A 21389-nucleotide genomic window follows, 5' to 3' on the forward strand; every position below is an offset into this window, starting at 1 on the left:
CATTTTTGTCTCTGCACAATCTGCAACTTGGCCTCCCCCTCCTACCTCTGTACTATCATTTGACTAAGTGAGTAACCTGTACAAGGTCACAAAGCTGGTACAGGCACAGAAGGGACTAAAATGAGCTCAAATCTCCTGAGTTCCAGTTCAGTACCCTTTCCATTATACCACCCAACCACTCTACAAGTGCTCTCTAGGCAGGGCCAGACACACTGTTTTAGGAAAAACACAAAACCTACAGCAGCTAAACAAGCAGATTCATCTCTCCAGTGACTCCTAAAAGGATAATCACTTCATCCTCCTGGCAAACCTGTGGGAGTGGTTCATTCTTAGTTCTTTTCCATTTGATTGAGGAGGGAACCCAGGCTAGACTTCAAATAAGTTGCTCAAGGTCACAGGACTAGCAAGCAATGGAGTGAGAATTTAACCAACATCTGACTTGAGGCCCAGCTCTCAACAACTATGATATACTGCCAGTATGTGTCTCTGCCTTTTTATCCCCCCACATTTTTTTCTTTGTCTTTTGGGGCCTAGGATCACTATGTACACATGGTATGAATACCTCAATAGGGAGAAGGTTTCTGGAAGGATAACTGAAAAGGGAAAAAGAGTAACCCACCTCATCTGCACAAATGTAAGATCTACCTGGATTACATTTTCCAAAGTCTAGGTCCTTGCTAGCCTCGTGCATAAACCTCTCCCTTTTAAGTAACACTAATGGCACCTGTTTTGTCACTCAATAAACTAAATCAGATTTTTTTTTTCCCCAGAGGCCAAGGAAAGCAGCGATGCCAACAGTCACTTGGGACCTGAGACCCAGGGGCAGAGAAGGATCCAAGGGCTGAACATAGTTTCCAACAAAACTGGAATGAGGTTAACAGGGCACAGTAACACAATCTTGTACCTGATTCGAGGAAACACGCAGAGAAAACAGGGAGAGCGGAGGGAAAAAATTCTGCGGCGGGCCTGAGGCTGTGAATCAGGACAAGGTTGAGGAAGAGATTTTCCAGATGGGCTTCTCGGTTAGGCTGCCTCCCAGTCATATCAAACCCAGTGCCCACCACCAATGCCCACCCCATGCAAGCACCCTCACAAACAGCAGGAAAAGACGACGCAAAGAACCCCAACAGTTCTCGAGTTGCCAGCCCCCGCAATCCGTTGGTTTTTACCCTTTTCCACCAGAGGCAAATTCTGAAGGATTTTCCCGCCCAACCCCCCACGCAGGGTGCAGCTTGGGGAAGAGAGGACCCTGCCTCACTCGATGGGGACAGAAAGGACACTCGTTTTCCTTCGGAGCAAGGGGATAGGGGGAGGAATACCCTGAGAGAAATATGGAAAAAATGGCCTCGGCAGGGGTTTGTTGGGGCGCAATTGGATAGCTGCACTCACCCGGGTGAGACATGGGGATGACCTCATTGCGGGTCCCCGGGAAGTTAAAGATGACGGCTCCAGACGCCCCTCTCTCGTAAGCCAGATGGATTTTGTCTGCGAAGGTGCAACCCCCACCGCGCTGGATGAGGGCCAACCAAGACACTTGCACGCTGCTGCCCCAGTCCCCCGGGACCGTGGGCACCGTGAAATTCGTGTGCGGGTTACAGGCATTGAGCGCCCCCGGCCCGTCGGGCGGTACCAGGACCCCAGCCACGGGCTCGAGCGGCGAATCCTGGCCGTACACGCCCTCCTCGCTCAGCTCCCACACGGTGCGGTTCACTCCGGTGTGCGGAACCCGCCAGGACACGTTGAGGTACGCGGTCCACACGGCTTCGGCTCCCCTGGAGCCGGGGGTTTGCGGACTCAGAACCAGCAGGAAGCACCAGGCCAGCAATCGGGAAAAGCCACAACCACCGCGGCAGAAGACCCCGGCCCCCGGCAGCGGCCCCATGGTATGCGCGCTCTGAGGTTCCCTAGGGCCCCTGGCACGCGCCTTCCCGACTCTCGGCGGGACCCCGGCCTGGGCCAGGTGAGCGCCAGGTAGGGAGAGGACGGGGAGAGACTGGCGCGCGCGGCGGGCTGGGTCAGAGCCGGCGGGCACGTAGCGCGCCGGAGATGTTGCCGCAGAGGAAGCCCTTTGTGGCTCGACTCCTCTCCGCGACTGCCGGGGCCGCGTCGGGCTCCGGGGTTTTAGCGCGAAGCTCCGCCCCGCCGACCGGGGGTAGAGGTGGCTGGGAGGGAGGGAAGGACACTGCGGGACCGCCTCTTAAAAGGGTAGCAGGAAGGGAAGGCTTTAGACTAAGATCGGAAGCTGTGTGGTCAGGTGTGTCGAGTCGTAGTATGAAAAACGGACAGGTGAGGAACTGTGGAATCAGCGCGAACAGAAACGCTCGCTGGTAGGATTCGAGTCCATTTTGAACTGCAAGAATGTATTTTTTCCCTCGTAACGTTTGCCCACAAGGCTGTTCAGGCTTAAGGTGCCAGAATGCGAAAAGCACTTCTAAAAAGCCCAGATCTGAAGGGTCTGAGTTGCAGTCCAGAGAATTTGGGTAGGTGGGTGGTACCTAGGCAGGCTATTTACTAATCTTCTAAGGGGAGGAGGGGCAGGAAGAACCCATTATCTTATTTTTTAAAAAATTTTTCCTTTCCTGCTCTAAACAAGCGTCATACCTGTGTATTTTCTTTCACCTTTACCTCATCCTAAATCTACTGCATTAGATGCCCCTTCTAAAGCTAATCTTAGCTCTCAAAAAAGGATTGACTGTTTTCATACTCCTTGAAACTAAACCTCTTCCATCTTCCCCAAACCAGATTTACCCAACCAGATATGTCTCCGCCAATTCATGACCTTATCTACACAATCATTCTCCATTGCCCACTAACAAAAATGATCCTGATTCACCTTGACAATTCGTTCATGGAACTTTGGCGTTAAGATTTCTCCTTATTTTAAGTATACAATTTTCGTTTACCCTGTTAGTTATTAATTTAGTATGTGCTCAATAAATAAGCATGGATTAAACTGAATTAATACTTCTGGTGTCTGACACATGGATAACCGTCAACCTTGGCAAAATTACTTCTCCGTGCCTCAGTTTCCTCCTCATCTATAAAATGGGGGTGATAATAGTACCTACCTCATAGACTTGTCCAGATCAAATGAGTTCATACACATAAAGCCCTTAGAACAGTGCTTAGCAGAGTATAGGGCTTCCCTTGTAGCTCAGCTGGTAAAGAATCTGCCTGCAATGTGGGAGACCTGGGTTGGATCCCTGGGTTGGGAAGATCCCCTGGAGAAGAGAAAGGCTACCCACTCCAGTATTCTGGCCTGGAGAGTGCCATGTACTGTATAGTCCATGGGGTCGCAAAGAGTCAGACAGGACTGAGAGGCTTTCACTTCACTAGCAGAATATAAAAATTATATCTGTTAAATACTATTATTATGAAACAGTCAGGGACCCAATACTTTTTAAAGAATACCAAGGTTGTTACTTTGAGGTAATAATCAGAGAAAGTAATGTTCAGAATGTTTAGTTTTAACAATTTTTTCAGTTCAAATAAATATAATTTACTTTATCCAGCCCAGCATTTGTTAGGTTCCTAATCAATCATTTCACACCCATGGCCCAACGTTTACTTAATCAATATTATTCGCAAAGATTAAGCATGGGACAATTCTGCACTTGGTACCCTTATGGTTTGAGAGAAACCTAGAGTAAAATTAATACCATAACTAAACAGCACCTAGAATCCAAATAAACGGGCAATTTTGTGAACCATGAACTGTAGGTGTTGAAAGAGACTTTAGAGGTCAAGGGAAGTATATGGGACCAATATTATGGCACCCCCAACTACTGATTATGTTACTCTCTTAGATAAAAATTACCTAGAGTAAAATAAAAGGATAGCATCTGCCATCTAAAGAAATGGTATGATTCCAGAAATTGTCTGAAATTGCTGGTAAAGGGCACTCAACATTCAATCAATATTACTTGCGTGACAAACAACTCTATGGTACTTTGAGGAAACAATGTGTTCAAAAGAAAAGAGATCTTTTATGAGGTGTTTACAATAATGAAGTTTGGAGAGACATTTATTAATATTCATTCTGTCTTTTCTTAAATATTTACTGCAATCTCCTATATGTCAATCATGGGCTAAGCATTGGGATAACAAAAATTAGACATTAACTCTGCTCTCAGAAAGCTCATAAATTATTTTTGATGACACAAATAAGCAGACTGATCATTGTACTATGTATACAGAGCTGGATGTATATAGTGTAAGAGATATGCTAGAGGTAGGTGTAGGGCAGTAGTGGGTGTTAGAGAAGAGGAACTAACTCAGACTGGGAAGTTAAGAAAAAGCTTCCCAGAGGAGGTTACAATTGTGCTGATTTTGAAAGTGTCAGCCTTTCTAGACAGAGAACAATACAAGAAAAGGCATTGACGCATGAAACTGAAAATGTTGAGAAACAACAAGTACTACACATTCTATAAACACTATAAACACCAAGTGTTTGGAAGCCAGAGTACAAGAGATAAAGTTACAGAGGTTCAAACGGGTCAGTTCTTGAGAGTCCTTTGGGTAAAGTTAACGAGTTTGAACTTGATCCAAAAGCAAGGAGTAATATAATCAGGGTTTAAGCAGGGAGTAATAAAATCAGATCTGAATTTTAGTGATCATTATGGCTTTTCTGTGAATAAAAATTTGGAGGAGACAAGAGTCTCCTGCAGGGAATCCTCTGTCTGCAGGGAACCCAGTGCTCTCCAGGTGAGAAATGAAGGTGGCCCAGACTAAATAGGTAGTGGACATAAAGAGAAATGGACAGATTATAGTGTATTTTGGAGATAGAATCAATAAGGCTTGTTTGGAGGATGAATGAGAGGGAAGAGTTAGGGACTGCTCTGAGGTTTTTGACTTGGAAGACTGAATGTCATTTAATTAGGAGGAGGGTTTTAAATATGTAGAGTTGGTAGGAAGAGAAATTATTTCAGTTTAGACATGTTGAATTCAAGGTACCCATGATATAACTAGGTAGAACTGTCCAGCTGGCAGTTGAATTTTCTAATTACTGAACACCTACTAAGCACAAGACACTTGAGAGGTACAGGTATACAGGGACAAATGAAACATTCCCTGCCCTCAAGGAGTTCATAGTTTAGTAAGAAAGTCAAAGTGTTAGTCAGTTGCATCCGACTCTTTGCGACCCCATGGACTATAACCTAACAGGATCCTCTGTCCATGGGATTCTCCAGGCAAGAATACTGGAGTGGGTTGCCATTTCCTTCTCCAGGGGATCTTCCCTACCCAGGGATTGAACCCGGGTCTCCCACATTGCAGGTAGATTCTTTACCATGTGAGCCACGAAGAGAGGCAAGCAAATAACAGCATAGTGTAATACATGTTATCACTGAGAAGAGTATAGGATGCAATATGGACATAGCTGTCTTTATGAACAAATAGAATTAATCAAGGAAAAAGAAAATAAGGATATTCAGACATAGGCAATAGATAATAAATAGCAGGGAACATTCAGGAACTCCCATTCAATAGTTAGGTATGTCTGGGGAGCAAAGGGGGAGCCAGGAGGAGTGGAGCAGGTCAAGTGGGTTGTGCCGGAGCATGAAGAGTTCAGCAATCTATGTTAAACAGTGTAGGCTCAATGCACATGTGTGCACACAGAGACATAAAGTAAATATGGCAAAATGATAATAATTGTTGAATCTACTTGGTGGGTATATAGGTGCTTGCTATAATATTTTTTCACCTTTCCTCTATATTTTAAACTTTTCATAATGATGAGTTTAGATTGTAAATTTATATTGAAGTGGATCAAATGAATGATATTATCAGACCTAGGCTTACACATATCATGCGAATTGTATGAGGGTAAAACAGACTTAGTATTGAGGCTAACACCCTCACCCTAGACCATTCTAGCCCAGTGGTGGAGATGGAGGTATCAGACTATCATAGACTGATGACATGAACTGTTAAAATCATCCTATGAACTCCCCTTGCTATGAGTCCACCCTCACCAAGCAACCTTCTTATTATCATTTAGCTCCTCATGTAAATATGCCTGCTGGGCGATAATGCACTGATCAGAAAACACTAGTATCTGTTCCTCTTGGAAATTATACTTCTCATTAGAAATTAATCAGTTGGCATTCTGACTTGCATATGGGTCTCTTGTGAATCTGGTTAAGCATGAGTCAGTCCCCAGGAGCCCAGGCTCTGGTTATACTACCAATCATATTGCAAAGCTTTTGAAGCTAAGGACCAGACTGTAGATCCTGACTGCATTAGAGTGCTCCCATTTTATGGAGCCTTGACTGGGTAACTCTCTGGCTTTCCCTAACCAAATCCCTCTGTCTCACTATGATTTCTCTTCAAACTGCAACAGAGCCTTTGCTACTAAGAGTGAGATCTGTTGATCGGGAATATCAGTATCGTCAGGGAGCTCCTGAGAAGTGAAGACTCTCAGGTTCCACCCAGATCTGCTGAATCAGAATCTGCATTTAAACAAAATTCCCAGGTGATTTGTAGTCTACTCTGGGGTAGACTAGAGTATTTCTGACAGATAGCCAGCACCCAGCCTCTGCTTGAACACTCCCAGTGTCAGAGCTTACTACCTCCCAGAGCACTGCATCCTGAAAGTTCCTAGAGATGTACTGTAATTTTGCTTCAGTCTTTCCTCTTCCTCCCATCCAATTCTTCCTACCCCAGCTCCCCAGAGTTTCCATGTTCTTCCCTAGCTGTATTATCAGCACTCCACCAGGGTCTTTGCTATGAGCAGTTTCCCTGTACCAGACTTCAACTTTTCCTGGCTCTCAAACTGAGTTTACCAGTTCTAGATGTATTCCTTCCGGGTCCTACTGTCTCCAAGGCTAATAAGAGCTACTGTTCGTTGAGCATTTACTATGCTCTTTACATGCATTATCTCATTAAATTCTCACAACCCTCCATTATTATCCTTATTTTCATTAAAAAAAATTTTTTTTTTGCTGCACCTTTGGCATGTGGGATCTTAGTTCCCCCACCAGGGATAGAACCCAACCCCCTGCCTTGGAAAGCAGAGTTTTAACCACTGGACCACCAGGGAAGTCTGCAATTATCCTTATTTTCAGAAAAAAAAAAAAAAACTGTTTCAGAGAGGATTCAGTTCAGTTCATTTCAGTCGCTCAGTCGTGTCTGACTCTTTGCAACCCCATGAATCGCAGCACGCCAGGCCTCCCTGTCCATCACCAACTCCCGGAGTTCACTCAGACTCACGTCCATCGAGTCGGTGATGCCATCCAGCCATCTCATCTTCTGTAGTCCCCTTTTCCTACTGCCCCCAATCCCTTCCAGCATCAGAGTCTTTTCCAATGAGTCAACTCTTCGCAGAGAGGATTAGCGACTCCATAAACTCATATAGCTAGTAATAGAGTCAGGATTTCAATGTACTTCTGACTTTAAGTATTACTACCCAATAATGACCCAGTATCTTTCCTCTCGAGAGTGGTATTTGCATTCTAACACTACCTTACACCCAAGGAGGAAAGTTCATGTGAAAAGTTTCTTGCATGCATTTCAGTCACTGTGACCAGTGACAGAGATATATTTGGGCCAGGAGTCTTTTTCAGCTCTTCAAATCCTACCACAAAGGCTAGCCTTGCCAAATATCTATATCAGCAACACTGAACTGAAAGCCACCCTGAGCAGTGCCTGTCTAATGATGAACTGGTAAACGGAGCGGCATACTGCAGAAGCAACAGCAGGGTACCACAGCAGCTGATTAAGTTTCCGGTCTCACGGAGTTTCTGTGGTGGTGCAGAGATGGACAAGAGCGTTCAGCCCTTTAACATATCTCCAGGAAATGAGATACCACATCTGGCTTCTTACCATTAAATAAGTGGCAGAGTACCATCTTGGACAACTGGTGACCTGGCATGAAATCCATGCTGTAGCCAAACAGCTTGATAATATAGGTGCAGAGAATATATGGCAACAAATTTCCACTTGAGGCAGTTACAGATCAGAGAAGGCGATGGCACCCCACTCCAGTACTCTTGCCTAGCAAATCCCATGGATGGAGGACCCTGGTGGGCTGCAGTCCATGGGGTCATGATAGCAAGAAGAAGATGGCAGTGCGGAGAGAGCAAACAGCCAAATGAAACAGAACCCTAACCCCCAAATGTGGTGCCATGGCATACTTTCAAATTATGTCCCATGACCTGCAAGTACAGGTAAACTTCAGTCAGCTCAAGTGGGTATCCAACCATTAGAAAACAACGGATATTTTTTTAAACAAAGATTTCATGCACTCAAAGAAAAGACAGAATTTCAGAGAGGGGCTTTACAACAAGTAGGTGTGCTATATCTGAATCTAAGAACAGTCTTCTCATGCCTGTAACAGTAATAGCTACCATTGAGAACCTGCCAGGAGCCAGACACGTTATACCCATGTGTTAAGTATTATATGCTACATCTTACCAGAGGAGAAATGTGTGCTCAGGTTAAGTAACTTGCTGAGGTCACCCATTAGGGAATAACCTAATGGTCAAATTGGAATTTGACTCCATGTCTTAGAACAAAACTACACTCTTCTTGTACAACTTTTCATTCCATAAACTACCTACCAAAGTAGGAGTAGGAAGGAAACATATTTATTGAGAACTTACTATATGCCAGACACTTTACATGTATTAATTATATCATTTGATTCTTACAACAAGTAATAAAATCCTGTTATTTTCAGATGAGCAAAATGAGGCTCAGAAAAGTGAAGTTTCTTGCTGAAGGTCACACAGCTAATAAGTGGCAGAGTTGGAATTCACATGGGAGTTATATTTGACTCCAAATTCTATGCCATGTTCACTTGGCTGTACTTCTCCACATACATAATGAGGGTATTACTACAAGGGGGAAAGATTTGTTGTTTTTCAGTCAGATCCAGTAACACATTCAACCTACTAAGAACCCCTTCACCAGAGTGCACTGATTTCTTGCTGAGCAGCCCTAAAAATCCTAGATAACAGAGATAATGAAAGTCCATTTAGTCAAGTGCTTCATCATCCTTTATAAATGTCTACATCGAGTTGTACACACTGGCCCCTGTGCTTGTGTGGAGAGGAGTGCTTGAACACGTGTTATGTGTGGAAAGGGTGTTTTCTGTTCACTGATGCAAACTAGTACAGAAAGGAATCATACTGATAAGGACAGTGAAGAAAATTGGAAGTGAATTGTGACAAGTTGACTGCTATGGGGAAGGGGAATCAAGTTAGCTATCTTGAGTTTGGGGGGATGACTGTGGGGATCCCAGATCGCTAAAAAGGGATATGAGTAGGGAAGAGCCCAAGGCATGGGGTCAGCAATGGTTCCAAGGGGAAAGTTGGGCAAGGGAGGTGCTTGGAGGGAATGATGGATGTGAGTGATTTTTACCCTCACCTGCAGTATCAGGACAATGTTATCGGGTTGGCCAAAAAATTTGTTGGGTTTTTCCATAAAATCTTACAGAAAAACCTGAAAGAAATTTTTGTTCAACCAAATACTTGGGAAATTAATCTGTTCTCATGCAATCTTTTCTCTCTAACTCTCTCTTTTTAGGTTTCTAGTAAGATGACTTTCAAAGAATTAAATCTGTGAACACAAGAGATTTCTGTATATTAAAAGAAAGAAAAACAACTGCTTGGGGAAAATGTTTTTAATGAATCGTGCCCTACAGATCAGAGAAGGCGATGGCACCCCACTCCACTACTCTTGCCTAGCAAATCCCATGGATGAAGGACCCTGGTGGGCTGCAGTCCATGGGGTCACGAAGAGTCAGACACGACTGAGCGAATTCCCTTTCACTTTTCACTTTCATGCATTAGAGAAGGAAATGGCAACCCACTCCAGTGTTCTTGCCTGGAGAATCCCAGGGATGGCGGAGCCTGGTGGGCTGCCGTCTGTAGGGTCACACAGAGTCGGACACGACTGAAGTGACTTAGCAGCAGCCGCAGCCCTACGGATATGGCCACATATCTGAGGTTTATTTCCAATCTGTTTGTGCTACTCAGTAGACTAGATCCTGTTGTTATTTTTAACTTTGTTGTGGACTGGTTATGTGACACCGAGGAAGTTTCTGTTTCTTCTTTCTCAGCTACAAAATAGGGATAATAATAATGAAAAAATTGTGTCGATATATTCTGAACCACTTAGTGTTCCTTGAGATTAAAGCCTACCAGATCAGCTAGTGTAGCTAAAATAAATTATCTAAGATTTTGTCACTGCCTAGGGCAAATGATAGAACTGCTGGAGAAGGGAGTGGGCCTGGCAGGCCTGGAGAAGATCAGTTTACTAAATTAGGGAGGGGTTAAGTTCTTCAAAATGTACATGGGCAGTATTTTTTTTAACCTACAGACAGAATGGAATTCCTTTTCAATAGGAGCCTGATTCGGTAATTCATAGTAAAACTGAAGCTTCTGAAAAGCAATTTAAGAATAAACATAGTTATAGTGCAGTGCATAAGCACAATCACCTGTGAGGCCAAGGTTTACTGTTTAGAAACTAAAGTGTGCGCAAAGGTGGCCTTTGTATTCCAAGGGGCAAAGTCAAAAATTCACAGCTGCCAACAATATGCATTAGGATTAGCTGCTGCTGGCCAGAGCTCAAAATCAATCAAAAACTGGGAGTAAACAAGCATCTGGCAATAACGATCTGGTACTAACACACAGTTGAGACAACTGAAATTAGCTGGTCTCCCACTCATGATTCACACAGTAATTAAGTTTAGTCACACCAGAATTAGATAAATGTCACAACTGTGTTGGTCACAGGAAACAGGCAAGAGACAGGCACATCTTCAACAAAAGGGGATTTTATGACTACAAAACTTACTTTGGTTTGACTTTATCACAAATCATGCCATATAAAGTATAGGAACTTTAATGACGAAAAGTACTAACAGAACCATCACAAGGAAAAAATGCCCAGATCCACTGAACCACAGCACATCCAGGAATCCATAAAATAAATTCTCCCCTAGCTGCCAATCTTCTAGTTAGCAGAGAGTGGATACACTCTTTTCTAAACTGTGTCTGTGTAACTCTGGGGGCAGATCGGATCAGTATCCTTCATGTTCTTTAGAGCAAAGTAGTTTGGATGCAGAGACCCATGACTGCTTAATATTCTGGATGTTGTCAGCTCTGATACCACAGAAAGCCTTTTAGCAGAGGCAATGAAGTGGCTTAGCAATGTTTGGTTTTTGTGTGGTGGGGGAAAAAGAGGGAGCAAGTAGACACTGAAAGCCTGAACTCCTATTTGTTTGAAGAGGTTCATCAAGTTTATGTTAATAATCCCACCAGTTCATTAAACATCTTAGTTTTGCTGAGGTGGCGATGGTTGAGATGTTTGTTTACAGACCCGATGAGAGCATGTTTGGGTTTTACAAGGTGTTTCGGGCCCAACATCCTGCTGGTTTTAGGACCTTCTGTTTGTTTGGATTCAGGACAGGATGAACACTTTTCAGCACGTACATTCCAGGAACCAGGCTATCTCAGATCAGTGCCTTCAACTCTGCCGCACATATGGTATTTTCAGCAGAGATTTTCGAGTTCCAAGATAGATGGAATAGACAATTGCTTAAGGGTAGTGTGTGCATGGTAAGTCGCTTCAGTCGTGTCTGACTCTTTGCAACCCCATGGACTGTAGCCGGCCAGGCTTCTCTTTCCATGGGATTCTCCATGCAAGAATACAGGAGTGGGTTGCCATTTCCTTCTTCAAGGAATCTTCCAGACTCAGGGATCGAACTGGTGTCTTCTGCATCTCCTGCATTGGCAGGCAGGTTCTTTATCATTAGCACCACCTAGGATTCTGGCCTGGAGAATTCCATGGACTGTATAGTCCATGGGGTCACAAAGAGTTGGACACGACTGAGCAACTTTCACTTTCACTTAACTTTCCACCTGGGAAGTCTAAGGGTAGTTCTAGTGTAGATTTATAATGCCTGCTGTTATCTTATTTTTTAAAAACAGAATCTTAGCCCTGTCACTGCAAGTCGTGTTACATAGCAGTGAACAAGCAAAGAATGGACTTGACAGGGAAAAAATGTGCTAGACTAATCCCACCTGATCACTGCAGTCAGTATTCAAATTAGAAAAATAAAATGTTTCACTAACCTTGACCCTCTGGGCTGTCAAATGACATACAAAATGTTAAGTGATAAGCATCACTGAGCATGCAGGATTTATGATTTTCTCTTTCGGAACTTCAGTGACTTAAAATAAAATTCACACATTCTTGAATTTATTCATTAGAATAATAAATATTTTTTAGAGCTTCTAATGTCTACAAAGTCTTATGATAGTTGCAACCAGATCCCTCCTTTAAGTATTTTAGTCTACTGGGAGTCAGTTTTACCAAGGAAAATTTTGTGAGCCCTTTTTTTGTTTTCGCCTATGTGCATCTAGATTATAGGCAATAAAAGCTTTAGTTGAAAGCCTAGTCTAATCTCGATAGCCTACTAATAAGGAATAAAAGTGATATTAATTTTCTAGACAATTGTAAATAGCCTTCTAATTGATCTCCCGGCTTTTAGTCTCTGCCCCACTCCAAGTCACCCTTCATATTACTGCCATACTGTACTTTCTAAAACATAGCTATGATTATGTTACTTCTCATTGTATATTGAATAGAGTAGAAATTTCTAAGCTTCGAGGGCTAGTACCTCAACAATCTAGGTCCATCTGACCACTGTCTCCTTTATACCTCCACTGTATCATATATAGTATCTTCCATGCTATGGTGCATTTATTTATTTACATATCTTCTCCATCAGAGACTGAGTTCCTTGGGAGAAAGGATCATGTATTTTTCTTCTTTGTAGCCCCAGCTTTTAGCCTGGCACATTAGAATATATTTGAAAAACAGTAAATGGATGGCAGGATTTCCCAGGTGGCTCAGTGGTAAAGAACCTGCCTGCCAATGCAGGACACATGGGTTTGATCCGTGGGTCAGAAGATTCCCTGAAGGAGGAAATGGCAGCCCAATCCAGTATTCTTGCCTGGAAAATTCCATGGACAGAGGAGCCTAGCAGGCTACATGTAGCCCATGGGGTCCCAAAGAGTTGGACATGACTAAGCACACACATGCAAGCGGATGGCAAGAACTGTAGGGCAACCTCTTCAGTTTGCTGACTAGCTGGTATTAATTTTTTCCTACTGTGTTTGTTAAGGTATAATTTACACACAATAAACTTCTCTTTTTTTTTAGTATACAATTCCATAAATTTTAGCAAATATACAGTCATGTAGCCACTACCACAATCAAAATATAGAAGTTTCATCACTCCTTCAAATTCCACATACTATGCCTTTATAGTCAAGTCTCCCCCTGCACCCATCCTTTACACCTGGCACCCCTTCATCTGTTTTCTGTCCCTATATTTTTTTTCCTTTTCTAGAATGTCATGTAAATGGAATCACTAAGTATGTTGTTTTTTTTGCATCTGATTTCTTAGTAAAATGCATTTGAGACTCATCCATGTTATTGCAATGGCAAGACACTTAAACGAAAGAGTGGTTAGAGAGATGGATGCTGGAAGGGGGTACAAAGTCCTATGTGAATGCAGATGGGGGAATGTTTGCTTTTGGCTTAATGATTTGGGGGAAGATTTCATGGAGAAAGTAGCATCTGTCTGAGCAGGGCCTTGAGGGGTGGGTAGGTGGGATTTTTATAGGTGAGAGAAGATATTTTAGTAAAGGATACAGCAGAAACAGAAGCTCAGAGTCAGGAAAGAGCAGGGGGATTGAGGGAACATTATTTCAGTTTGTTTAAGCATAAGAGGAGGAGTATTGGGAGACAGGACAGAAAAGGTAGGTTAGGACTTTATTGATCTTGAATAATGTATTTAGGAATTTGGTCTTGATTTATTTGGCGGTGGTGGTAAAGAACACGCCTGCCAATGCAGGAGATGTAAGAGTACTGGGTTTGATCCCTGATTTGGGAAGATCCCCTGGAGGATGGCATGGCATCCCTCTCCAGTATTCTTGCCTGGGAAATCCCATGGACAGAGGAGCCTGGCTGGCTACAGTCAATGGGGTCAAAAAGAGACAGGAATGAAGTGACTTAGCACGCATGTCCGAATCATCATTGCAGGTATTTGATTCAAGCTCTTCTTAGAGGAGAGTAATAGTTCTGCCTGCAGGTAATTCTGCTGCCCTGCCTGAGTTGAAGTAGATGGCTATCTATCTGGATGAGTATATACAACTGTGACCCAAGAAATAAGGCCACAAATGACATCTAAATATATCAAAAGCATACCAAAGATATAAAATATTTGTGGTACTGGTACTTGCTTGAAAACATGTTCATGAAATGACCTAATCTGCTCTGCCTGAGCTGAAGTAAACAGCTCTCTATCTGGGTGAGTATATACAACTGTGACCCAAGAAATAAGGCCACAAATGACATCTAAATATATCAAAAGCATACCAAAGATACAAAATATTTGTGGTACTGGTACTTGCTAGAAAACATGTTCATGAAATGACCTAATCTGCTCTGCCTGAGCTGAAGTAAACAGCTCTCTATCTGGGTGAGTATATACAACTGTGACCCAAGAAACAAGGCCACAAATGACATCTAAATATATCAGAAGCATACCAAAGATATAAAATATTTGTGGTACTTGCTAGAAAGATATCACTTGCTAGAAAACATGTTCATGAAATGACCTAATCTAATACTTAACCAAAAGCTCTCTTATCTCTCCATTCATTTGTATTCTCTCAATTCTCTCTAGGTCAAGGAATCAAAAAGCCAAGTATTGTTCCTGGATTCTATTTTTCTACTTCTCCACAGAAACATCTTCACCGGGATGGTGGTGGTGGTTGTGGTTTAGTCACTTCAGTCATGTCTGACTCTTTGCAACCCCGTGGACCGTAGCCTGCAAGGCTCCTCTGTCCATGGGATTTTCCTGGCAAGAATTCTGGAGTGGGTTGCCATTTCCTTCTCCAGAGAATCTTCCTGATCCAGGGATTGAACCCATGTCTCCTACATTGGTAGGAGGATTCTTTACCGTTGAGCCACTGTAAGTATCAATTAATGTTAAGGCTTCTATCTTAGCAGATAGCCAGTAAAAATTCCTGATTGAACAGCATTTCTTTCTTTTATAAAACTATATTATTCACTGGTATTATTCAAGTTCCTATGTAAAAAAAAACCCATTCTTATTTGTGATGCTTTTTTCCCCCCTGGGACAAGAACACACATTTCACCAAAGAGGATATATAGATGGTAAATAAGCACATGAAAAGATGTTCAACATTATTAGCCATTAGGGGAATGTTTATTAAAACCACAATGTGATATCACTGCATACCTATCAGAATGGCTTAAAAAAATGACCACACCAAATGATGGTGAGAATGTGGAGAAAGTGCATCGCACACAGTCAGTGAGAATGTAAAATGGTATAGCAAATTTGGAAAAGTCTTGGAGTTTCTTATAAAATTAAACATATAACTACCATATAACTCAGCAATACTAGTCTTGGGCCTCTCTTAAATAAATGAAAAATTATGTTCACTAAAATATATGTATATGAACATTTATAGCAGCTTCATTCATAGTTGCCCCACACTGGAAAGAAATCAAATGTTCTTTGATAGGTGAATAGTTAACCAATTGTGATACATCCATACCATGGATTACTACTCAGCAATAAAAAAGAATGAACTATGAATATATGCAACAATCTGAACGGATCTCCAGAGAATTACACTGAGTGAAAAAAGCCAATCTGCAAAAATTACAGACAGTATGACCCCATTTATATAACATTTTTGAGATGAAGAACTGTAGTAATGAAGAACAGATTAATGGTTGCCTAGATAGCATATTCAAAAGCAGAGACATTACTTTGCCAACTAAGATCCGTCTAGTCAAAGCTATGGTTTTTCCAATAGTCATGTATGGATGTGAGAGTTGGACTGTGAAGAAGGCTGAGCGCCGAAGAATTGATGCTTTTGAACTGTGGTGTTGGCAAAGACTCTTGAGAGTCCCTTGGACTGCAAGGAGATCCAACCAGTCCATTCTGAAGGAGATCAGCCCTGGGATTTCTTTGGAGAGACTGATGCTAAAGCTGAAACTCCAATACTTTGGCCACCTCATGCGAAGAGTTGACTCATTGGAAAAGACTTTGATGCTGGGAGGGATTGAGGGCAGGAGGAGAAGGGGACGACAGAGGATGAGATGGCTGGATGGCATCACGGACTCAATGGAAATAAGTCTGAGCGAACTCCGGGAGTTGGCGATGGACAGGGAGGCCTGGCGTGCTGCAATTCATGGGGTTGCAAAGAGTCGGACACGACTGAGCAACTGAACTGAACTGAGAGTCAAGGAACTCCAGTACTTTTGCCAGGAAAATCCCATGGATGGAGAAGCCTGGTGGGCTGCAGTCCATGGGGTCGCGAAGAGTTGGACACGACTGAGCGACTTCCCTTTCACTTTTCACTTGCATGCATTGGAGAAGGAAATGGCAACCCACTCCAGTGTTCTTGCCTGGAGAATCCCAGGGACGGGGCAGCCTGGTGGGCTGCCGTCTATGGGGTCGCACAGAATCAGACATGACTGAAGCGACTTAGCAGCAGCAGCAGAGTCAAGGAAAGAGTATGGGGTGGAGGTGTGTGTCACTATAAAAGGGCCACATGAGGGAACAATGTAGTGATGGAATTGTTCTGAACCTTGACTGTGGTGGTGATCACATGTGATAAAACTGCATAGAAGATGTAATAGAAAGTAAAATGAAGTCGCTCAGTCATGTCCGACTCTTTGCGACCCCATGAACTGTAGCCTACCAGATTCCTCTGTCCATGGGATTTTTCAGCCAAGAATTCTGGAGTGGGTTGCCATTTCCTCCTCCAGGGTATCTACCCAACCCATGGATTGAACCCAGGTCTCCCACATTTTAGGCAGATGCTTTACCATCTGAGCCACCAGGGAAGTCCCAGAACATGCAATGAGTGCATGTAAAACTAGTAAAATCTAAATAAGTTCAGTGGATTGCAATAATGTCAATTTCCTGGTTGTAATATTGTTCTATAGTTACATAAGGTGATAACATTCAGGGAAACTAGGTGAATGGTATATTGGATCTCTATTTCATACAACTGCACATAAATCTACAATTATCTCAAAATAAGTTTTTTGAAAAGAGAAATGTGTGTTGGTTGTAGAAATGAATTTAACTCTAGGAAATTATCTCCCCCCACGTTTCTTTTTTTTTTTTTTGCCAAGGGATTCAGATGCTTTCTTAAGACAGTACGTTTTTGAAAAAACAATAAAATTCACCAAGTTTCTAGTTCTAACTATGTTGTTAGGAGGCATACAACCCAAACAGGGGCACTACTTCTGTTTTTGCTATGATTCTTAACTTTTTGGGGGGCCAGAGTTCCTTCTGAAACTTTGATGAAACTTTGTTGTTGTTCAGTTGCTCAGTCGTGTCTGACTCTTTGTAACCCCATGGACTATATAGCATGCCGGGCTTCCATGCCCTTCACTATCTCCTGGAGTTTGCTCAAACCCATGTCCATTGATGAAACTTATGTACAGAGTAAATGAACACACACAAATATGTGCACAGTTTCAAGGACTCCATGGACCTCATGAAGTTTATCCCAGTGACCCCGTGTTAATGTTCATCTAGTGCTGAACTGTTCAATACAGTAGTCAACAACCTCCTGTGCCTATTTAAATTTAATAAAAGTAAAAATTCAGTTCTTCAAGCACATTAGCCACATTTCAAGTGCTCAACCGCCACAAAAGGCTGTGGCTATATATATTGGACTGCATGGAGATAGAAGTTTGTATCATTGCAGAATGTTCTATTGGACTGCATTGCTCTTGACATTTAGAATGATTTTTTAAAAAATCGACTCCATGTACTGGTAACTTCAAGAATACTTTATCTTGGTACTTCCCTGGTGGCTCAGTGGTTAAGATTCCACCCTTTCAGTGCACAAGGTGCAGGTTTGATTCCTGGTCAGGAAACCAAGATCCCACATGCCACGTGGCCAAAAAAAAAAAAGAATACTTCAGCTCATAGAGACTTTGTATGACCTATCTGTGCATCTCCAAGGACTGCAGCTTAAGAATTCCTCCTTTAGATCGATTCCATTTTATCCACAAATGTTTATTTTTGTATTGGTCTTAACCAAGGGACTAACTGAGATGCCTGTGAACTAGGTAGGCTCTAGACACTGAATGTTTACCATTTAAATTATTGTATATAATGGCAGAAGAAAACAAGGCTGGCACTTGCAAATAGGAAGAATTGTTTCAAGTGCATTATTTTGGAAGACAACAGAGATACTGATGAATAATTTCAGGAGATATTCAAGAGTCAGGCTTACCTACATAATAGCAAAACACCTGGCTAAAAGTCGAACATTCAGTTGCCTTGTTCAACTAGTATTTTTTATTTATTTTGGTGTCATGTAAACATATATGATACTAACTGTGGCAAAGGGTTATTAAAACAGAGAGGGGAAGCAAGATTTTTAACTCCTGTGATGGGAAGATAAATAGCTGAGTTGAGTAACATTTTAGATGTGAGGGCAGAAAAAAAGATGGAGAAAAATGTAAGAGAACTGGTGTCTTGCAATTTTCTCATTCATTGCAGTCTGTCAAGTATTTAGAAATAGAGGGCACTCATGCTTAAAGTAGTGGTCATTTACTAAAGCTCTGATGATCTTTCTCTTATTAGAATTATATTCTTAAAATGCAAATAATATTCTTGCCTGTCTGGCTTTCTCCTTCAAATATTGGAATCAACTTTAAAATTTTTTAATTGAATTTCATTTTCCACCTAAACTAGGTGCTCACCAGAATTATTCTACTGAAGGGTTAGATTTCTTAGGGTCACTGTTTATTAGTCCCCTAAGAAAGAGTTGAGTCAGATCTCAGTTATAGATACAAGTATATGGGAAGCAGTGATACAGATAATACAAAAGAGCAGATTATCAAAGACACTTGGAGTTGGCTTTGAAATGCATTTTTCAGCACATTTTAATCTTATGTTTTATGCAGGCATTCCCTTCAGACCCATAAGAGGTGACTCTGAAGTAGCTTGAGTGATCAAAGAAAGTTAGCCTGAGATTTAAACACTGCCAGTGGACTAGCTGCATGCAGATAATTAAATTAATGGCATAACTTAGCATATTTATATTCTGTCTATCGCCTATGAGCATGTAACCACTAAAGAGGATCTATGAACTCACTGGTCTTATTCATTCTGGGAATTTATTCACATCTTCAAGGTAGTTGGTTTTAAAGTAATCAATTATATTGATTTTTGTTTTATTTAAATCTATTTGGCTGAACTTGACTGAGTATCTTGGTGTTCTCTTAATTGAAAGAGTTGCCATATGACGTCAGAAGACACTGGAAATTTTACTTCAGATGCAAATATGTTATGTTACTGCTTAAATATCCTTGAGGCAAGTACCAAGGTGTTTGGATTAGCCATAAAGATGCTCAACATGCCCTCTGCTGGGCCTTTCTTTTATAAGATTGGAATTGAAAAATGCTGTGTCATCTGGTTATACAGCGGGTTGAGAAAAGAAATTCCCCACAATGATCACATGCAATGAATAAACCCTAAGTACAGATTCATGAGTCTTTCTGGCATGAATAAGTCTGGCTCACTTAGCTGGTTTCAAAAGGAAGATTTAAACGTTATCTCGACCCAAAGAAACGAAGACTTCATCATGCGTTTGGAAATTCCCTTGTGTTTTATGAAGCAAGAGCGTCTCGTTGTCAGGAAATCGCTCCAAAAATATGTAAACCAATGAAACAATTCTACTATTATTATATTTTGTGTGATTATTACATTATTACAACTAAATCATTGTGCTACAAGAGAATATCCGTGAAGAGATGAATTTTAATTCAAGATTTGTGCAGGGTTTGCAAAGATGCATTTCTACCTATCCCCTCCCCCCATCCCCAGGGTTTTATCTGAGACCAAATCCTATGAATCAGTAGGTGTTCCTTCCTATAAATTAAGAGGGTGTTTGGATTTTAGAGAAGAATGGAGATTTAGGTTCAGTGTTTTTTCTTCAAGCGAAAATTATTTTCATATTTTTGTTGGATCAAAATATTTTTTAATATCCTCTATGTTATATTAACAAATATCCAGCAAGGATCTTTCCCACCAATTCCTTACAGTCAAATGGGGGTGTACACAGTTCATTTGTAGAAACTATAATTGCCACATTTTAGTTGACCACATGCTCCTGCTTATAGCTTCAGAAGAAGCAAATCATGAAAATAGACAAAATCCAGAGACTATTGCTTCTCCTCTACCCAGTGCCAACTGGCACTCAAAAAAATAGAACTGGCCAGAATATAACTGGCTTTTTTTTTTTAATGAATTTCTCGCTAAGGCACCAAGATCAGCTCTTGGAGCCCTAGGAGTCAAAAAGGAGTCAAAAAGGTTATCATTTTTATCAAACTGACAATTCTTCCAGACTCATTTAAGTCAATGCCCTCAATGAAATCATTGTACTCTGAGTTTTCTGAAGCATCCAATTGCTTCTACTATTAACAAAATAAATAATAACTGCAAAGATAATGATTGGAGCATTATAGAAATCTGCCTTGTGGTATATATTAGTCTTTGCTGCTTTCCTTTTGTTATGAATGTTAGTGGTATGTCAAAGGTGAAACTAACTACAGGACAGGAAAACAAACATACTAAAGGAATTTAGATTACCTTTTTTTTCATATTTCAGTAGAACATGGTGCTTTACTGTGTAGCCTTTCAGAAATCAGAATACTACAATCTGATTGTAGTATTACATTTATCTGCAGGTACATTTAAGACAATAGGGGTTTTGTGTTTTTGTTTTTTTGCCCTTTTGTTTGCTGAATGCAAAGAAGTCTTGAATTACCCTCCTGCTCTGAGCAAAAATTTTCTTTCTCTCACGTGCAATAGGTACATAATTTGAGAAGGTATTTTAAAAATATGGATTGGACAAAAAGTTCGTTTGGGTTTTTCCATCCCATCTTATGGAAAAACCTGAACTAACTTTTTGGTCAACCCAGTATATACTGTCTCCAAGATCTTATTGTAAGGGAATGGAAATATTCCCATAAGAAGTTATAGCATAAAAATGTCCCAGATAAATGTCAGAAAAAAACCACTGAACACCACAACTGCCTGTTTTTCAAATGTAATTACAGGTTAAGAGCATAGGTCCATTCAATGGCAGCCTAAGGGACCAGGTATGTGAAGTATTAGTGCTTGAAAGAGATGCATCTTTTATTTACCACTTTACTAACATTTTAAGTATTCACAGAGTGAGGATTAATGGGCTGTGGACATTGATTTTTTTTCAGAGAAGTATTAATAGGATATCCAAGAGTTAAAACAATTTTCACAAATGAACAATGTGGATATTCTCTTAGATTTAACTTTTTTCATTGTC

General features: G+C 41.4%; 1 protein-coding gene across 2 annotated transcripts in view; it reads right to left on the minus strand.

Moving 5' to 3' along the window:
- The window catches only part of RNF128 (ring finger protein 128, E3 ubiquitin protein ligase), a 98195-nt gene that overhangs the window by 61274 nt on the left and 15532 nt on the right, over positions 1-21389 (minus strand). The window contains exon 1 of one of the 2 annotated variants that reach the window (XM_013976196.2): positions 1390-2127. The exons of the other annotated variant lie outside the window; for it this stretch is intronic. Within the exon in view, the coding sequence (XP_013831650.2) occupies positions 1390-1882 (493 nt within the window). The 5' untranslated portion in view covers positions 1883-2127. Of the gene's footprint in view, positions 1-1389; positions 2128-21389 lie in introns of those variants that run through there. 2 annotated transcript variants of the gene reach the window in all.

This window comes from Capra hircus, assembly GCF_001704415.2.
Source record: "Capra hircus breed San Clemente chromosome X unlocalized genomic scaffold, ASM170441v1, whole genome shotgun sequence".
In the NCBI taxonomy this organism is placed as follows: Eukaryota; Metazoa; Chordata; class Mammalia; order Artiodactyla; family Bovidae; genus Capra; species Capra hircus.